Consider the following 20582-nt stretch of genomic DNA (forward strand, 5'->3'; position numbering starts at 1 on the left):
AGTATAAAACCCTAGGGAAGAATGAAGCAGTAGACCTCAAATTCCACCCTCTAGCCTCACAGCTATTGTTAGATTAATGATGGAAGTTATCTGGCTGCAATTCCCCCCCCCCCGCAATTTTCTCTTTTTATTTACTATGCCTGTGGTTTTTCCCCATTCTCAAACTGCTCCTCTGAATTTCTCAAGGCCAAAAAGGGTTGTGCTTCAATCATGCTCTATGGTTTGATAGTTTAATGCCCTCCACCCCACCCACCCCACCCCCATGCCTATGAAATCATATCCCATGACTGAAGAAACAAACAGTGCAAACAAAATCTAATAATTTTCTCTCCAATCCAGAAATTAGCCACATCAGGGCAGCACTCTAATTTCAGAATGAAACATAACATGCACGATATAATTTGCCAACAGCTTCTGCCATAGGACAGGAATATTTCAGTAACCTCTGCTCAGCTGGTTAAAACTTTCATTGTGCAAGCAAAATGTGGCCAAGTTTGAACAAAAGACATCAGTACCTTTGGACAGGTGATTTATACCACCTATTCCAACTCCAGTAATATTTTCTCAATACTTTTCCACCTGCAGTTTTTAAGGCATCTTAGATTGGTTTCAAACTTGACATTTTTTGATCTCATCAATTAAAACAGAAAATGTGCAGCTTCTTTTTTTGCAATGGTCTGGCAAAGAAATTCCAACAGTAGGCAGAAATCTGTATCCTTTGTGTTGTGAAGGAAAGGAAAGGCTTTTTCACCCTCACCCAAGACAGATGCATGCACACCCCTAGAAAACGAAAGAATCACTTTCTACAAGCATGAGATTTAGGAAGGTATTTTCAAGACCAAATATGTGGTTGAATGACCGTGAATGTGCAAAAGTTTGGGGGGGGGACGGCAGTAAAACTCGTAGATAACGGCTTCAGTCTTTACCATTTAAAAATATGCAATAAATCTTTTTGTGCCACATTACTGTACCTTATCAAACTAGTTCTCTTGCATTTATCCTCCAACTTGAACAAAAGCAAAGCATCACAAAAACAATTCTGCTTTCAACTTTCCTGAAATTAATGTTATAAAAGGAATCCCAGAGCCAATTTTGTCCTTCCTTTTCATCGGAAGTATCTATTTCGCTCTTTACGCTATAAGACAAAGTAGACACGGAGTTTGATCACGCAGTACAGCTATTTCTCCTTTTTCAAAATGACTGGAAACAGCTTATTCTTATATATTCAAAAGGAGGGGCGAAAAGAACACCAGCAGATCAAGGAAAGGGGGCGAGTCAGGCGACCACCGACTCCGAGTTCAAAAACCCGCTTTTGAGATTTGGAGGCGAAAAGAAACACGCAGCACGGAGAGAAGATAAGCGGGAGACAACTGACAGGGAAGTTTGTGTCAACCGGCATGGGTGGTTGGTTGGGTTTAATTTATGCACTCTGGTAATCGACCTCCTGATTTAGGATGCTACCGAAAATTAACCCACCACCGCGAAAAAGACCAGTAATTAAAAGCTCTACCGTTCAAGGCGCCAGCGATTAAAAGTCTCTACTGTTCAAGGCGTGTATACGTTGGCCCGGCCGCCGAAACGCATGCGCATTTGGGGCGCTGGCTTTTTTTTCCGCATTAGGCGGGTCTGTCGCTCTAGAGGTTGCCCTGGTGATGGTTGTTATGGCTACCGAAGACGCTTTAGTGGGCCCTGAGGCGCTTCTCAAGTAAGATCGGGAATCGCGCGAGTGGACGGAAAGGAGAGTTTAGGATTGAGAGCCAGGTAGTTCAGAAAAGGAAAGAAAGAAAAACCCGAAAGGAAGGAGGGGCCGAATCGGGGTGGTGGGTGCTGGGTGCTGGGGAGGGCAGCTGTTAAAGGAAGGGTTCGGCAGAATTGGCTGGCAGCTCCTGGTATTTTTCTATTGTGATCTAATCCACGTTTGGAAATTGCTGAATTCATTGCTACAGCTATTTCCACGTGGTGGAGGGATCCATAACTTACTGTTCCCCAAATTAAATAGAGACATTGGTTTAGGGAATAGAATGTCTCAGCTCTCCATGTTAGGCAGAATTAATGAATCCATAATTGCTAAGTAAATAATGTTTCTCATACACATTTATTCTTTCCCACTTCCGTTCCCATCTCAAAGCATTGTTACCTCTATTATTTTTTATCCATTTTTCTCCTTTAATCATATGGAAAGTTGTGAGGTTATTCCCATCTCCTTTTAACCTCCAGAACATTCTCTACTATCCCATTTTGCATTCATTCATTCATTCATTCATTCATTCATTCATTCATTCATTCATTCATTCATTCATTCATTCTCTAAGCAAATGGACACATATCCAAACAAAGTATTAGGCTGCAGCCACTCACCATTTTTATTTTCTGAGAATGATTACAAACTCTATAGATAAATATCTGTATAAGAAAGAAAGAAGAAAGATGATACCCAAGTCTAGTTTTGTCTTGTCTTGTTTTTGCAGCATGTCAAGTTTTCTTATGATTTTCTAAAAAACTAATTAAGTGGGATAAAGAAGCCTAGTGGGTACCAAGAAGTGCTTCTAGTCACACCAGGAATGACTGCCTGGTCCTATCCAAAGTAGTAATCATCAGCTATACTGGAATTGCAGTTTTATATTTATTTATTTATATTTCAAATTTGATCACCGCCCATCTCATTAGGGAGCGACTCTATATTGGAATTGCAGAATAACTATGGTGAGTGGAGGATGCCAGGTAGAGAGATAGTATTTTCTTTACAAATTTGCTGAGAAAGAAATAGTTTCATATACTGGACAATTTTTAAATAAAAGTCCTTGGGAAATAATGCTGGCCAATGTATGGAGAGTTTATGGCTTACAAGAGTTTTTAAACTACTGTGACAAAATTGTATGACGGAGCCAGTAGATGGCAGTAATAGTATCTTAATTCTTGTGTTGCTTTAATATAAAATTCGACAGGTGAAAAAGTGGAAAAAATAAGAACTTAAGCAGTCCTCAACTTAGAAGAATTCTCTTGTATTCATGTCATACTACACAAGTTCAAGGCGTACTGGATTGCCCCGGACTGTATTGCGATGGCTGCAGAGCCTTGACCTCACTTTCTCACCAATGCACTTCCGTAGGTAAGGCAAATAAATTCAAGAGGATTGGCATTGTTCTTCTTCCTTCTTGATGAGTTTCCCTGTTTTTGATCAGATGGCCAAGAATCTGATTGGTACTTGACAGGCTCAGTAGAAACAAGAGAATATATTAAAATGCCAGCGTTTTTTTTTTTAAATTTCAAAAAGGCTAACAGGGTTGCTTATTAGAAATTGTTTATCTATCTCCAGAGAATCTCACCAAAATACACATATGCCCCCCCAATTGTGCCTTGACCCCAAAACACTTTCTCTTTTCTACAAAAAAACCCACCTGCCTTATAGCTTGCATTCAATGTCACTGTGTTTTTGAGTGAACCATAGTGAGTTGTTGTTAGTTTATTTGGAAATTTGGCTTTCTTCCTATTAAAAAAGCAGGTTTTATTTAAAATGTGTGACTTAAGATTTGAGGCTTGTTGTGTTTGAAGAAGACAGTTTATCTAAATCATTATACATTTATTGAAAAACTGACTCCAGAATGAGTTTTCAGGCAGCTAAGGCGTGGCAGTTATAAGAGGGGAAAAAATTGCTATATATATTAAATATAACTATACTGAAAGAGTAAGGCTAAAAGATGAAGTTGGCCAATATTTATTAGTGGTGAATGCATTCAGTCGGCAGTCTTTATCTTGATATTGACTCTTAATGATAAGGTTAACTATTACAATACTTGGCCTAATTTTTTAGCTTTTCTACATCTTTTGTTTTTTTGTATCACCTTGCCTGATGTTGAATCCTGGAGTTATTGAACATTTGCACTGTTTTAAACATTTTTGGTTGATCATCAATAAAGATATTGACCAAGTATTGATTTGAGATTGTTTTTCCTTATAGAACAATGTAACTATTTTTGCTTTTTATGTTCTCATTGGAGTCATCACTGCTGGGAAGGTCAAGCCAAGTCCAGTTGATGTTCTTGAATGTACTTATCAATTTTATCTGTAGGTTTAAACATTTTCCCATTTTCTTACAGTAGATTTTCTTTCCATGAAATTAAACCTGTAGCTTTATAGAATTGATTCCAGATGAATACAGGCCTAAACTCTAAAGATAAAGGGTAAACTTTGGGGAGACATAGAAAAGGGAATTGGTTATATCATATGATTACTATTGTTCAATTCTTACTTTTTAATCCTTTTTCTGGCAGGGGAAATTTGAATTTACTGTTGTTTTATTTATCAGAGATATGAGGGTAAAAATGGAGAAGAATTTTTATTAAGCCCTTTTCCAAAAGGAAGTATAACTAAGCTTAAAAAATAAGCCACCCCCCAAAAACTCGACCTCTCATAAGTAAGGATCTATATTTAGGGAATGACATAATTACATTAAGACAGATCCTAAAGAAGCTAGTCTTTCATTCAATTTTTTAATTTTATATTTTATTTTGAATAGGGATTTTTCAAATGGTTACCTTATTGCTGAAATATTCTCTTGGTACTACCCAGAAGACATTCAAATGCATTCCTTTGTAAATGGAACCTCCCTAAGTGTCAAACTCAGTAACTGGTCACTGCTCGGAAAGGTGAATAATAAATGCAATTGTGAATCTCATATAAATTTTAATATATTTTAACATATACAATAAAATGGAGGCTTCTTATTTCTTCTTTAAACTATTGGCAGTTAATCAAAATGCAATCAATAGTCATAGAAAAATAATTTATACTATTGTTTATCTGTGCTATAAAAATAGTATTTATAGTGGCTAGAGGGAAACACTACACATTTATATTTTTAATCGCCGTGTCTTTCCAGTTGTGTTACTCAGATATTATAGTCTATGTTGATGGCAGTTCTTACATTATGTAAAGTAAGCTGTTCATCTCTTTCTGATAAAGAACTGAGGTCAAGAAAATGAATTCTTATCTGAAATACGTTACATTTCCTCTTTGTTTAAGTTTTTTACAAAAAGAAACTTGAAGCCTACACGAGAGCTAATTGATGGGACAATTCATTGTAAACCAGGAGCTGCAGAAATATTTCTCCAAGATATTTACACAATGCTGACAAACAGACGGTATGTTTTATTTGTTCAGTGCTATATTTGAAAGCTGTATGTAATACCTAAATGTTAGGATTAAGTAACACAGAAGACAATTCCTGCCTGTAGGCTCACAATCCAGTACTATAATTTTTCCAAGGAAAAAATAAATTAAATGGGAGGAAGAAAACAAACAAATGGAAGCATTGATTTGTGAATCTGTAGAACTTCAAGTTAATTTGGGGAGATGAGCTTCAGTGTGCTTAAGTAAATATACAAGCACACATGCAGCTCAGCATTTCTTTATCCTTTGGCCAGTGAAAGAAACTGGATTATGCTTTCTTTACTGCAAATGCCAAGTGTTCAAAACACCAACTTCAAAGGCAAACAAACCAGCAGTAATTCCAGTGAAATGCCTAATTATTCATGGCTTCATAATAGAAAGCAGTTTTTACAAGTCAGATGTTAGTAATAGATTATAGAACGTTTCCTTAACCTCTGTGATGGTTATACCTACTGTATATTCTCATATTGGCTTACACTTTACAACAGGAGTGGTGACTTGTGGCCCTCTGTATGTTGCTGAACTCTAACTCTCAGCATTCCTCACCATTAGCCTTACTAATTAAGACTGACGGAAGTGAGACTTCCAGTTAAGAACCATGACGAGCTAAATGTCCCTTTTTGCAGTGGGACGGCAATGGAGACTGGCACGGAATGCAGGATCCTGGCCACTGAAATGCTATCTGTATTAAATGCTATCTGATATCTCTGAGATAGCCCACATGACTTTGCACAGCCACTCCTTGTGAGTAGCCGCAGGAATAGTCATTTCGCAGTTTACCTATGGATTAAGCGGCTGGAAGTCAAGGGAAGAACTATCTTTGCTCACAGTCATTAACACAGCTTTTTAAAAGGACGTTAACTCACTTCTTAATCAGTTTGGATTTGTTTGTTTGTTTTTCTGTGTTAAAGGGATTAAGATCCTTTTTAAAGGCAAGTTATATTGTATTTGCTAGGTGAGTCACCTTCTCCTTAGAGGAAGAACTTTTATATATGATTTTTGTAGCCTTTTGAAAAATATTACTTTTTGGATTAAACAGCAAAAGGGTGATCAGGATATGGACTTCAGAGACTAACAACAGATTAAGGGCTCAGATGGACTTGGAATTTTAAATGCCCACAAAGAGCTTAGAATTAACTAGAAGAAATTTTCTTGTGGGACAAATGGCGATTGTTTTGAGTTTTTTTCATGTTTTTCATGATAAGGGGATTTTGAAGGTTGGACACCAGAGAGAGCCAGAGGATAAAGAAAATGGAACAGAAATCTATAATACAAATTTGGGAATATTTGTCTGCCAAGCTTCTTGATAAAATAGATGAATTTCTTGACAAGATTGATAGAGCATGTTGTAATGAAATTACAGAACAAGAACAAGTTGCAATGGATTGTTTTGAAATTACTTTGAGGGGGGCCTTAAATGTAACAAATAATGAGAAAGATATGGGCACACTAATGGTACCGATGGATGACTTATTCCCAAAAGGAGATATACAAATATTGAATCAAGAAATTGACTTGGATAATTTTTTTTACTGGGTATACAAAAGAGCTTTGTTAAGATTTTGAAGGACTTCATTAGAAGTTATTAAAAGACAAACAAAAGGATGACCTTTAGTTATTGGATATAGAAAAGAAATCTGCTAAAATTCTGAAAGATGTTTGGCTTGAAACAGATGAACAGAAAACTAACTCTAAGATTCTTTTTGAAGGGATTAAAGGATATTTTTAAAAACTCAGGGAAAGAATACAAGTTTGGCTTATTTGGCCAGGGCTAAAGGAGAAAAATAGTTATGTCTGGTTGCCCTTACTGGACTTTTGCTGATAAAGAACGACTGACAAAGCATTTGGATTTTGTTTGTTTTTTTAATTCAATAGATGAGATATGGGGTGAAGTGAGATTATGTTGTATTTAGAGATGGTGATAAGCTATTAAGATTGCCTTTACTTGTTGGGATGAAGGGGAAAGTTACTTCTTTCTTTTTTCTTTTTTTCTATTTTTTTCTTTTTCACACTTTTTTCTTTTCTTTTGTATTTTTCTGTTTGTATTCTTTGTAGCCTTTATTGGCTTTTATTTTTTTCATTTATAATTATTAATAAAATTATTTGAAAAAAAAAAGTGATGGAAGTGATAGATCAGCTATAAATTCCCCAATCAAATCTAATCTTATGATACTGATTGAATATAGCAGTTTATAGGAGCTAGCAATAGACTCCCAGTATATTCGTCTCATTCTTAAGGCACTGAAAACAAGAGCTAAACTTGTACAGCAAAAAGTTATCAATACAAATTCTTCCTGCTCAGTTCTGTGGACACAGAAGTTGGAAAGATCTGCAGGGAGAATAGAAAAAAAATGGGATCGAAATAGTGTCTTTTTAAAAACATGTTTGATTAATTTAGCACAATTTCACATACTGGTTGACTATTGTATTTCCTGCCTTTTTTTTTTTTTCCTTTTTGTAAAGCTGGAATGGCCAACTGTACTGCTTAGGCTATGTCAACTATCAGCTGAAGTCAGCAATATATTACATTATTATGAATATTGCATCTAAAGACCCTGTTAGATCGTAATTACTTAACATGTTTCCTTATGTGGGACAATCAAATTTTTCATATTTTATTTTAATAATTTCTGATTAATTCCTTATGTTTAAAAATTCAGGCACATTTATTCAATAAGTGCAACTTTTCTCTTATAGTATAAAACAAATTCAAGATGAAGAGATTGATTTTACAGATCGTATTTACCAGGATAAGTTACCACTGGTTGCTAGATCAACTGCTTCAAAGGCTATTAAAAACAATCTCAATTTGACAGAATTAATGGTAGAGCCTAATATTTACAAAAACAAACAGAAAATAAATGCCATCATTGATATACATATGCAGCGAAGATTAATGGAGAGGGAACAAAATCCAGGTAAGTATCTTTCTCAGAACATCTTTTTGAAGAACATCAGAGTTCTTACAAGTCTGTTATAACTTAGTAGGAATAGATATTTTAAAAAATGAGAATCTCAATAAGCTTAGCTGGACTTTTAGTTAAACCAAAGCTCATCTGGAAGGGGCTTTCGATACCTTGCACTTTACTCGGAGTCTGTCTGGTAAGAACTCACAAAGAGAGTTACAAGGCTACTGCTGCGGGAGATCCAGTTTCCTTTTCATTTTGTTGCTATTGTTTTAAAAAGGCCCGTTTTTGTAATGGAACGTATTTAATACTGATTAGTTGAATATTTATCTGCATTGTTAGATTGCTTTTTCTTGTCTCTTTTTTAATGTTTAACCGTTTGATTGTTTTGCAATTAATGTTGTGCTCTGTCTTAAACACCATACAGTAGAAAGAACAGATATAAATCTTAACTAAAAATATTGTCACCATGTATCTAGACTTTCTTTAACTTTAACTTTGATTAGATTATGATCAAAGCTCTCAAGATACCGACATCTGTATAATCTTCAGTGGTATCCTCTTTAATTTTGTCTTTAATGAAACAATGTAGTTGGCATGTGTAATAGTATACTTGTTGCTTAAGATAAACAACTCTGTTGATTTATAGCACGGTTTGGTATTAAACCAACGCTGGGAGAACTTGCCATTCGTCGCCCTTCTGTTTTGGCCTATTCGTTGAGTACAACTAATCTTCACAAGGAAAAATCTGTTCCTGTGCCAAATAGTAAGCATTCTTTTTCTGATTTGAAAGTCAAAGGTTACAATTCTAATCAAATGGGCTGCATGGAGGTAAACTTAAAGAATACTTGCTTAGGAATAAGTTCTACTGAAATAGTTGTGACTGAATAAGCATGGCTTGAATCAGTCATGTGTCTTTTTCTTTTTAAGTGTATAACCAAACTGTAACTTCTATTAAAAATATAACAAAACTTTGAGCAGAATATACTCCATTTGGTTTTTCTGGTATAATCTCTCCCCATTTCTTAATTCTGTCTTTCTCTCTGTACAAGTCTCTGATTTATCCACATTTTTTCATTCTATACTTACTCATACCCTTTTCTTCTTCCTAGAATGTTTATTTTCCTACCAACTGTGCCGTATTTCTTCTTTCATATTTTTATTCAATTTTCAATTAGTCACTTTTCTTTCATCTTTCCTTTCTCTGATAGCCATTCAGGAAGTGTCTAGGCCTTTACTTTCCCTATACTGCCTCTTCTGAGTCTTTTTCTGCTTCTTGGAACAGACAGAAAATTGAAGGCCAAGGAAAGGAGTGAGTTCTACTACTGCCTTTATGTTATTCACCCTCTGTAGGCACCAAAGTAGGGGATATTGGGCCCATAATGCTGCCTGAAGTGTGAGCCTTCTTAACTGCCCATACACACTTGTAATCAATGCATACACTTTAGGTAGAGCATAATAGAGTACTGTCATTAAAGTACCTTAGGGCTGTCTCTGATTTGTCTGGAGGCAGATATGGGTCTCAACTTACCCAGGATGAGTAGGCCCATTAGTAAGAATTACTCCTTTAAAAAGCAGCATTCTTTATTCTCTCAGGGTCTCATCTGAGTGACATTCAAACCATTCAGTGAAAGAGTAAAAGTAAGCAACTGGAAACAAGTGATAAGCCCTCTTTTTGCTTGCTCGCTTTTTCCCTCTGGCCTTATCGAGTACAGTCCTTGTTGCATATGACAAGATGTGGACATATCTACAGTGTCATAGACTACGAAGGCAGATGGACAAGAAGAGGCAAAAGTAATAGTTACTTTTCAAATTTTGCTTTTGAGAAAAAAGTTCAACAATTATTCGGAGACAATGGATGTTACCACTAGAAGCACCTGCGACCTCTTTTCACTCATCCCTTACTTCTCTGGGTAGCACAAGAAAGAGAAAAATATAGCTGCACCTTCCATGACAACACTTTTGTATTACCAGGAGAAAAGGAAAGGGAGGCAGGATGACATGTCAGAATTGTCTGCTGACCATCATTGTAGGCAGCACCACAGGCTCAGCCTATTTATTTCATGCCAGGAGATATATAAGCAGGAGATGAAGCAGTCACTGCTTTCTCCTTCATGTTGCCACTTGGGGACTCTTATAGAACATAAAAAGGGTTAGTCAGGTCATATCCCTTGAAGGGTAGTTTCAGGCAAGTGAGAGTATGAGATGATTGCTTCGTCATGAGACTTCTCTGCATGGCTACAAATTAGCAGGCAGGTCTTGTGTTCACTCTGACTAGGCAACGAGGAGCGAGTGCTCTATGCCAGTTTTCAGATGATGGAGAGGCAAGAGCAGCCGGTGCTTATTCTTGCCTGTAGATTTATTTTCTCTTGGACACCAGCAATTGATAGGAAATGGCACCATGGGAGATGCCTTGGAGAAGAGATTCCTAGGGAATCTCTGACTAAGTAATCATTCCCTTGTGTCCTTTACTGCAAGTCAAGGGAAATAGAACTCCTACTTGCTTGTTCTCTGATCCCTTCCTAATCAATGCTTAATACATGTTTATCATTATGTGTAGCTAGGTTGCAGTATTTCTCCAATCTCCTGCCATTTTTTCTTCTTAGAACAGACTGTTTTACCCAGTCTTATCAACCATTTAATTGTTAGGACTGATTAGTAACCACTAACAATCCTTGGTTATAATGGAAGCTTAGTTTGCTGAAAGTTTTTTTATTAATATTTTGCTGCATTTTGTATTATCTCCTACTAATGTACTTAAACCGCACTTGAATGTATTATTTATTAAAATTATATCCTACACTTTCATTTTCTTAAGTCCCAAAGTAGGATTTTTGAATTAAAATAAAAAGATCGTTATAGCTTATAAATGAATAATTCAATGAAGTATTGAAAACATATTTAAAATAATAAACCATGTAAAAAAGTCTACTATATTTCCCATAATTTTAGAAAGAAATGTGATGTAGTATCTATTACCCAAAGATATGTATAACAGATACATCTTAAGTAGATGCTGGAGCATTATGTGGCTCAGCACCAAGGATAACTATACAGGAAAGAAATTCCCTATCTAAATGTAGAAATGGAGCAAGCATTCTGCCAGACACCTAGCTGCTAAGCTGTACAGGACTTTATATATCATAAGAAGAACCTGAATTTTACTTGATAGCAAATCATCAGCCATCTTCAGCAACAGAACTATGGCATTTTGTACCAAATGCTGCTTCTACAACAGTCTTAAGGGCAATCACATATGCAGCACTGTTTTAGTAAGACAAAACTGAGTTTCCTTGGATTGAGTTGGTAACTGTTGGCAACTGTTGTATTTATACAATTTGTGCCTAAGTATTTAATTTTCTCAAGTATTCACAGGTAGAGGAATCTTAACAATAACTCACATTTCTAAAAAAATTGCTTCACTGCAAATTTTTACCAGAAGCTAAAACAATATTTGTATGTTATAAGTGCAATTGTCTGTTTGAAAAGATGTTTTTTTTCCTCTTAGATGTAGCATCCACAGAAATCAGAGGCAAAATGGGTGTGCATTTCAAAACTATTCAAGTGAAACAAGCTGAGAGATTCCCATTTGATGTGAACATAACTACTGAAGCCTCAGGCACACATTTTAAAGGACTATAGAGAAGAAATTCAGGAACACAAAAGAAGATTTATAATCACATTTGAATACTACATTGAGGAATACGAACCTTATAGGTAAAGCCAGTAAAGAATTAATTCTGATATCAAAGACATGTTACTAACTTGGTATTTGTTCGGGCATAAGAAACTGCATTAAAACCAGATCATTTTATCCATTTTGTTACTGGAACTTTACATCTTTGTCATGCTGTAATGCAGATATTTTATTATACTAGCAATGCACAGCCCTGAACTCTTAGACAATGTAATTTTAATAAAATGGATCAGCTTGAGTCTCATTGTCAAGTGTTTTTTAACAATTTAAAAACAATGTAAATTGTTCCATTTAGCTAAAAATATACTTCTGAGTACACTTATAAATTGATAGAAATTACAAACGAGGTATTTTTTTAAAAAATATGATTGTTTTTGTTTTAAAATGCTCCCTTTCTCTTAGTCTTAAGTAGATAAAATAGAAGATCCCAGTGTGACTTCAGTGGCTTGATACTGTTAATGTCTATAATCTTGGAAATATACTTTCATATTGGTTTGGATGTTAACATAACACTTACTAAACCTTTGATTAACACTAATTTCAAAATGCTCATCTGCTGTTCAGAGGATAGAGGAAGACGTAAGAGAATCAGTTACCTTTTACTCAATACTTACCAATAAGGAAGGTTTAATGATTGAAAGTTAGCAGAAACATTGGGGAAAATGATCATTTTGGAGTTCTTGATTTTATGAAAATTTAAAGTGAGATGTAGTCAAATGCATACATACCTTAGACTTCAAAAAAGATTTCAGTAAACTCAGAGGAATGTTAAGTAGGATTCCATGGCAGAAAAATCTAATGGAAAAAGCAACTTAAGTTTAGAAAGTTTAAAAAGGAGGTTATAGAAACACAAGGACAAACAAATCAAAAGTAGAAAAAAAGATGTAGACAGCGAGAACCCTATGTGGCTGGATGAAAAGTTTAATGATCTGAAAACATACCACAGCAAAATAACCCTTGCATACAAAGTGGCAGAATTTGGTGGGCAGATATACTATAGCATCAAGATGATATTACCGTAATCCATCTTTCTAGAGGATGCTGATAAAAAGCAGAGGTATTTATACTTTTTCAGGCTAAGAGTTGCACTTGAAAAATTGCCAAAGCTAAGATCAAAAATGTATGCTTAATACAATCAAAGGTCAGTTCCCAAGAATTTAGTATTTTTCACCTTACATTATGTTGAAGATGATTGCAGAGTATAAAGGGCCACATCCGAGGTTTTTTGGTGGTGCAAGTTACGTTTACTGGTGTTAAAGGCTTTAACTTCCATATTCAGATCAAAGGATGCAGCCATTAGTAGTTGCATAACCACATAGTATGCCATCTTTGTGGCTGCCTTACCGGCATCCTTTTTACTTACAAAAGAAGGTGAAGTTTGTATGACAAATCTCTTCTGCCAGCCTTGCTAAATAAAAACTAGAACTATAGAACATTTTGCCATCTAGAATGTGTTATTGCTGCTTCTTGAACCAGCCTTCTCGGCTTCTATGCTGAACGCACAGGAAGCTTTGACTTCTACAGATTGTTCAATATGTAAAAGTCAAAGCTTCCTGTGTATTCAGCACAGAGGCTGAAAAGAAACACATCCAGTGAGCAGCTGTATTCAGTTTCAGGAAGGAACTTCACACACATCCACTATGGAAATGTAATTGGCTTTGACACATAGATCGCAGTTTGACCTCCCTCCCAATATCCTGACCATACAAGAGATGTAGTGGTTATAACATAAAGAAGAAGTAGTGGTTATAACCTGAAACTTGGTTTAGGGGGGAAAAAAAGTCAGATCTTTACTTAAAACAAACCTAATTTATTTAGGTGCTAGAACTTTAAATGCCATATGTTTACAAACACTGAAATGAAAGGAATTAATTGCTTATAAATTTACATAATGTATTTTGGTACAATCAATAATTTACTTATAAGAGATCTGTTGGAAAATAAATTTTAGAAATATGCTTAATCATTTAAAATAAAGAAGGATGTCAAATGCAAATCCAGATATTCAAAATATATTCTAAAAACATTCTTATGACAGTGTTCAGCTAAGTATTTCAAAATACTTGCTAACCAATTTATTATACAACTATTAAATCTACACACATTAATAATTTATTATATATATCAGAACACAATCCATCATGCATCACAGCTGCAAAAAATCCACTTGTTTCAAAGGATCTTTTTCCAAGACAGCATTTGTTAGGCTATGCCCTTAATTTCCACCAGGAGGAGACAAATACACAAACTTTATTTAAAATATGATGCCTGTATCCTCCATGATAGGTTTATAATTTTAAAAGCAACTATTCAAGGCATAAATTACTACCACATGAAAGTGCTTGAAGATAAGTTTCACAACTTGTGCTGTCCTTGTGACCCAAGCAATGTGCTTCACAAGAATGTTCACAGATACCTAATTTCAATCTATTTTTAAAATCCCATGGCTGCCAATGATATATGCAATTCTCTTTGGGTTATCAATTTTAATATAAAAATTAAATTTACAATTCGCAAAGTTCATCAAACTGTCCTTCAAGGAAGAGGCAACTCAAATCTTTCCACTAATAAAATAAAAGCAACTCTCGTTATTAATGGAAAGACTTCTTTTATCAGAATGGGTTGAGCCGTATTCCTGTCCCCAGTGGAGAGAATGGATTCACTTTTGCCCACATCAGTGCGTCGTTGAGAGAAATTGTTGACTTTCCATCCTCAAGGAAAAATACAGGACCCTATGCAATAAGACATAAACAAATTACGCCTTTGGTAATAAATAAAATGCATTAAAATGGGTATAAATATATGCACGTCTAACTTTGTAAGTGAAAAGAATTACAAGTTTAGAAAAAATAATGATAGCAAAAAATAAATAGTTTAGATTTTAAGTTACTTATTGTTTATGCCAGGAGGCATGATATTTTATGTTAACATCTATAGCTTCCTTTTGTATTTACCATTCTTCAGAGTCTTGCTCCTATGAGCAGATCTTTAGAGTGAACAAGGAAGAGGGAAGAAGGAAGGAAAGACGAGCAAATTCCATTTCATGAACCTTTGTTCATGGAATTAAAAATCTGTGGGCTCCCATATCCTTATTACCTACCAATCATTTATTACAAAAGACAAAGTAAACAAACCATTCAGAAAGCAAGAATATCCCACTTCCCTTTCTCAGCAGTACCAATTTAGCTACTTGTTTTTTAAAAAAAAATCATCATAATGAAACATTTTCATCATCATTCTGTTGGAGTGAAACAAGGGGACAAGATATTTGTTCCCTGAACTCAAGTAAATATTTAAGAGATACTGCTATATCTTATTCTCCTAAGAGCAGTCACATTCACATATATGTGATTCTCCTTCTCGGATAATTCTTCATCTTTTCAAGAAAATTTTACAGCAGCTATTCTTAATGTTTGAAGTGGGTAGGCAATTGACAGGACTGATACAGATTTAAGGGGGAATATTGTTCCAGGGGGCAATTGCAATGACAGAGAAGATACATTTCTTGGATTCCACATATTTTAACAGATGGGACCTAAAGCATGCTATACTTCAGAAATTATCAGAGGGGCGGGCACAATTGGAGACAAGCACTCCTGCAAAAAAACAGGTAAAGCTTAATAAATGATAACCAGCAGCACCTTGAATTTCAACCAGAAGTCAACTGGCAACCAGTGCAGCTCACACAGCAGAGATGTTACATGGGCGTAATAAGGCATACATTGCACTGGTCACCCCATCATATTCTGGACCAGCTATAGCTCCTGAGTGGTCTCCAAGGGCACCTCCATGAACAGCACATTGTAGTGGTCCATATGCAAGGTGACTAAGGTGTGAATACAACTTCCCAGGAAAAGGTACAAATATGAGCAACGGGTTTCCAGGTCACAGCTGCCACCTGCTCAAAAAATCCAAATTGCACACCAGATCTATCTGAGGAAATATAACTCCCATCAAGCTGCTAAATCCCTGAAATTGAATGATCCATCCGTGTACAGCCACTAGGTTTTGCTAGAGTTGAGTTTCAGCCTGTTCTTCCTTATCCAGATCCCAACAGCCTCCAGGCACTAAGATATTACCTGGATACTATATTTTCAGGGGATTCAAGAAACTTCCACTGGAAGAATAAGCTGGGAAAGCCCCAGTGCGTAAGAAACTTGCCATTTGTGCTAACTGTTGGATACAACCACATTACGTGATACTTGCAAGTTCTTATAGACTATAGTCCGTTTCTATTAGCCAATACCTGTATCCTTAATCCTGTCAAACAAGAGATATGAACATCAGAGTGACTAGGAAGGTTAGATCCAGAAACACAATTTGGTCCTATTGTTACTTGAAGAGGTTCTTCTTTAATTCGTGATATCATTGTTGTATAAATCTGTTGTTGCAATTCAGATGGCGGTATCTGTAGTAATTCATCAGAAGACCTATAAAACGTAGGCATACTGTTATTTGTAAGAGACCCAGTTTCACAACTGAAAAATAATATTCTAAAAATGCCATGCAATTTTTCCACACAAAGCAAAATGTCATAAATTTAAACCATGTCAAAGTACCATACACCTACTTGTTTAGTATTTGGCTACAAGCTCTCCAAGCATCTAGCTCCTCAGAGAGTTGCTCAATTTTCAGGGGTACACACACTTCCCTTCTTTTTAAAAGCTGGCTGGAAAAGAATACAGAGTAACACAAGATTGAAAGCATATGACATATGCTAGTTCTATATGGATCATACTCCATTCCATATGGATATCTATTCTATATGGATATTGATCCATGGACAGCAGCATCCAGTCTATATGGATCAATCCCTATACCTCAGTCCACATACCTCAGTTTAAATGAAGAACTGTTTAGAACCTAAACTATGATTATTTTTGCCAACTTTTCTCAACCTAGTTCCCTCAGGCTGCTGCTGGGATAAAGAAATTCAGATACAACATATCTGGAAAGTGCAGAGTTGGAGAAGGTGCTCTTGCTTCAATTTCTCCATAACGTGAAAGTGAGGGTTTGGAACAAATCTCATTCTGGGAGTTAAACAGAACATCTCCATTAAGAACACTAGATCTATTTCAAAGGGAATTTAGACATTGATCAAATACTAATGACCATCACAAACTGTCCATACAGACCTAATAAATTAGGATTTTTAAAATGACAGACCTGAGGGGGGGAAAAAAAAAGAAAAATATGCATAACTCTCTCATAATTCCTAACAGAATTTTCAATGAAGCTATTACAGAAGCATTACCTTGTATATTCATAAAGAGCTGGTACAATGCTAGTATATTGTCTTCTAATAGCCAGTAAAGCCCCAATGTAACCACATAATATTAACAATTCATTTCTAAATCTGGAAAAAAAATATTTTCATTATTTTTCCTAATTAATATTGCATGCACATATATGTCTCATTCACATTAGAAATTTAAGAGATGTACAAAACATTAAAAGAAAATCTTTTAAAAGCAAAAAAAAAAATAAAAAATGAACAAATGCAAATACAGTATGCCATAAAAAAGGAAGCTACTATGAAAAAGTTAAGCACATAGAAACCAATCCACTTAGGTATCTAGAATATATTTTCTTCAAATGAAAACAAACATCTTTTTATGCTATCTTAAGGGCATCTTCATAAATATAGCTTTGGGTGAACTTTTGATATTTCCATGTGTAAAAGTATATTTTGTTGAAGTTATTCTGGAATAATATCAGTTTCCCAATTTCTGTCTACCTTGTCAGATTAATGAAACAGATTCTTATGGGAGACTAACGCAGAGGAGGAGAAGGAAGAAAGGGAGTGATGAGAATAGGCATAATCACTTTAAGGGCTGGGAGACAAATAAAAATGGTTGGATAAAGATCACAAATGATGTAGAATGGTATGTATGTTTGTCAATCCTATCAAACAAAATCAATCATCAATAAGAACAGTTCAGATTTATTTTCACAATTTTGGTATTAAAATACTTACTCACTACATTTATGCAGCAGCAATTTTTCTGTGCGTATATAGCTGAGAAGATCCAAAAATGGGTAGACTGCATCCAGCGTCCAATCTGAACTACTAATTTGTTCTGTTAAATATAGGTAGAAAAGAAAAATTGAGAAAAAGTTGAAGGTCAGAGGAACAAAACACATTCTTATGTTTTTTTAAAGATTGTTCAGAATTATTTCAAGGCTTACCTTTGACATATTGAATCCCTATAGGAAGTGCTTTTTCTGGTTCTGCAGTTAACAAATAATACTTTATTGACCCAAATATATTTCCATCTGTCTGAGCTTTCTCTGCTAATTGCATACATTCTTCTACATCTGGTAATCTGCACTATGAAGTGGACAGAAACAAAACAAAACAAAATGGAAGTGGATACAAACAAACTAAATTAATGCAATTATCAATAGAGAAGGGTGCAAAATGGTTCTTGTTCACAAAGTGAGCCTGATGCAGTTGAAACGTAGTTCAGTTCTTCCTGGCAACTCCACTTTCCTCCTCCAACCTGTAGCACAGAGGCACAAGAGCATGTGGGTGGGCCATGCAGAGAAGCAATATGGGACTGCACTTCCCATATCTTTGGCCACTATCTCTGTGCTTGTGTAACTTGCATGATAACAAAAAAAATCATCGGGCCTTGGGAACATAACCCTCAGAGCTGTGCAGCAGGCCAGATACAAAGATGTGTGGGTATGTGTATGTGTGTGCATGCGTGCACTCCATACCTGCTGGTGCCACCTTAAATCAAATCTTTTCCCAGGATCATTCTTCAAGCCCAGGAAAGGATGTAGTTTCTTTAAGGGGTTACTGATGAATACAGTGTGCACATGCACCCTTAATCACCTTTTATCCTCGGAATTCAGGCCAGTGCACAATCCTAATGACCTTCTTATTTTCTATAATACCCCCTTACACTGCATCTCTGCTTGTGTATTTGTTTTGGAAGAAGAATTAGAAAACAGTTTTATTACACGCAGGCACTCTTTTTCAGGTAGTCCTTATATTCCTGTGCTTAACTGAATCTATTATGTACCCAATATATATCATACTACGTATCCGGAGAAATAATCTGTTTAATGACAGATATAAACTTGTATATCTACTTTTCACACTAATATAAAACTCTAAAGGTCACAGTTCAATAGCATAAATATGCACATCAAGTTCAATTGCATAGACATTTTCCATTGCCTTCCACAAGAAAAAAATATTGACCAATTCAGTGGGCAATAACTATTTGTCCCTGCACATACTGGTATTTGTGGAGAATCAATCTCTAAGGTAAAATACCATTGGCATATACTGCAAATGTACAAATAATGTGTGATTCTTCCCCACTGTTTCTGTAATTTAAATGGAGGTATTCTCTTTCCCAACATTCTTAATCTGATTCTCCAACAGTTCTGATACCGAATGTAAAGAATGGAAGTAAGATATATAAATAATGTGGAAGTGAAACTACAGTTCTCTGTAACAGAAGGAATCTTCTAATAATAAACATAACTAGGAGTTAATGAGCATAAAACCTCTTCTGCTACTCACATAAATGGCTAAGAGACAGTTGGCCTCTCAAGTGTACCTTTTCATGTAGGTCATTTATCTCTGCTGTGCATCCAGGATAGAAAGCACACAGTTTTACTAATTGTAGCTCATTATCGGGGATCATCATGAGAAGATCTCCTGCTAAATCCCTATGAAACAATATGCACAAGTCAGTCATTTTATAACGTGCAGAGGTGAAGAAGCAAGATAAATAGATAAGACTACTTCTTTTCCTTCTGTTTCTCTATCAGTGTAACTAGAAGTGAATGAACATTTCTGAATTAAAGAGCTCTGAGAGAGCACAGTTAATTTAGAACAGTGTTTTTCAAATTTGGCAACTTTAAGAGGTATGGACCTCAACTCCCAGAATTTCCCAGCCAGCATGGGCTGGGGAATTCTGGGAGTTGAAGTCCAAACCTCTTAAAGTTGCCAAGTTTGAAAAACACTGATTTAGAAGGTAATGAAACTAAGCTGTAACATGCTGAAGACACATGCAGGCTCTTCAAATGATCATCTAAACCAGTGTTTCTCAATCTTGGCAACTTTAAGATGGGTGGGCTTCAACTCCCAGAATTCCCCAGCCAGCATGGCTGGCTGGGGAATTCTGGGAGTTGAAGTCCACCCATCTTAAAGTTGCCAAGGTTGAGAAATACTGATCTAAATAATTATTTAGGAGATCAGGAATTAACTTCAAATTGACTTATGATCATGCACTCTCCATTTTCTCTATAGTTCGGAAAGGGGAAGCTTCTATTTACAGCAAATCACAACTTTGCGTGTAAACTTAGGTAACTGTGATTTGTTCAAAATGTAAAACCACAGCAATCCTGGAATAATTTGATCGAATTATGTTCTAAAACATTTTACCCAAATGTTTTCCAATATGAAAGCAGATGTTTTCCCTCTTTTGCACAGAAGAGACTGAAAAGCAAGCCCAAGAATAACTATAGTTTATTCAAAATGAACTTTAATCTTTGTTCTGGTAATGTCTGTAACTGAGCTATTTTCATAATGCCTTTTTCAGATCCTAAGTTAGAATATTCTTCCATCTGGGAATGCTTTACTTAAACCTCAATATAGAGTATATAAATAATAAAATCTAGCTCAATTAGGTTTCTATTCAAAGTTAGAAAACAGACTAATTATTTTATTATTTTACACCTACATATGAAGATTCTTGTGACCTCTTGGAAAATAAATTCATGGTTTTGAACCATTTATTTTATGACTGCAAAAATTTTGTTGCCAGCAATCTGCTATACATGGTTGT

General features: G+C 35.5%; 3 protein-coding genes across 10 annotated transcripts in view; 2 read left to right on the plus strand and 1 right to left on the minus strand.

Moving 5' to 3' along the window:
* The window catches only part of ASB5 (ankyrin repeat and SOCS box containing 5), a 43324-nt gene extending 41027 nt beyond the window's left edge, over positions 1-2297 (plus strand). For both annotated transcript variants that reach the window (XM_007425722.4, XM_007425723.4), the window contains exon 7: positions 1233-2297. In XM_007425722.4, coding sequence (XP_007425784.1) covers positions 1233-1453 — 221 coding nt within the window. In that variant the 3' untranslated portion in view covers positions 1454-2297. The remainder of the gene's footprint in view (positions 1-1232) is intronic.
* Positions 2298-2826: 529 nt separating this feature from the next.
* SPATA4 (spermatogenesis associated 4) overlaps positions 2827-20582 on the plus strand; it is a 37398-nt gene continuing 19642 nt past the window's right edge. For 3 of the 7 annotated variants that reach the window (XM_088132067.1, XM_088132057.1, XM_088132060.1), the window contains exons 1-5: positions 2827-3109; positions 4517-4646; positions 5023-5141; positions 7867-8087; positions 8725-8841. In XM_088132067.1, coding sequence (XP_087988193.1) covers positions 3009-3109; positions 4517-4646; positions 5023-5141; positions 7867-8087; positions 8725-8841 — 688 coding nt within the window. In that variant the 5' untranslated portion in view covers positions 2827-3008. Of the gene's footprint in view, positions 3110-4516; positions 4647-5022; positions 5142-7866; positions 8088-8724; positions 8842-9286; positions 9388-11583; positions 12011-20582 lie in introns of those variants that run through there. The other 4 variants (XR_456004.4, XR_456005.4, XR_456006.4 and 1 more) reach the window with 3 other exon arrangements.
* The window catches only part of WDR17 (WD repeat domain 17), a 69021-nt gene continuing 60215 nt past the window's right edge, over positions 11777-20582 (minus strand). Inside the window, exons 23-29 of the mRNA XM_025165100.2 lie at positions 19350-19461; positions 17962-18103; positions 17750-17852; positions 17027-17128; positions 16343-16441; positions 16019-16202; positions 11777-14504 (exon numbers count right to left, since the gene is read on the minus strand). Of these exons, the coding sequence (XP_025020868.2) occupies positions 14385-14504; positions 16019-16202; positions 16343-16441; positions 17027-17128; positions 17750-17852; positions 17962-18103; positions 19350-19461 (862 nt within the window). The 3' untranslated portion in view covers positions 11777-14384. The remainder of the gene's footprint in view (positions 14505-16018; positions 16203-16342; positions 16442-17026; positions 17129-17749; positions 17853-17961; positions 18104-19349; positions 19462-20582) is intronic.

Source organism: Python bivittatus, unplaced genomic scaffold (genome assembly GCF_059951505.1).
Source record: "Python bivittatus isolate LINGU-HERP-01145 unplaced genomic scaffold, Pbiv_v1 ctg000070_np1212, whole genome shotgun sequence".
Lineage (NCBI taxonomy): Eukaryota > Metazoa > Chordata > Lepidosauria > Squamata > Pythonidae > Python > Python bivittatus.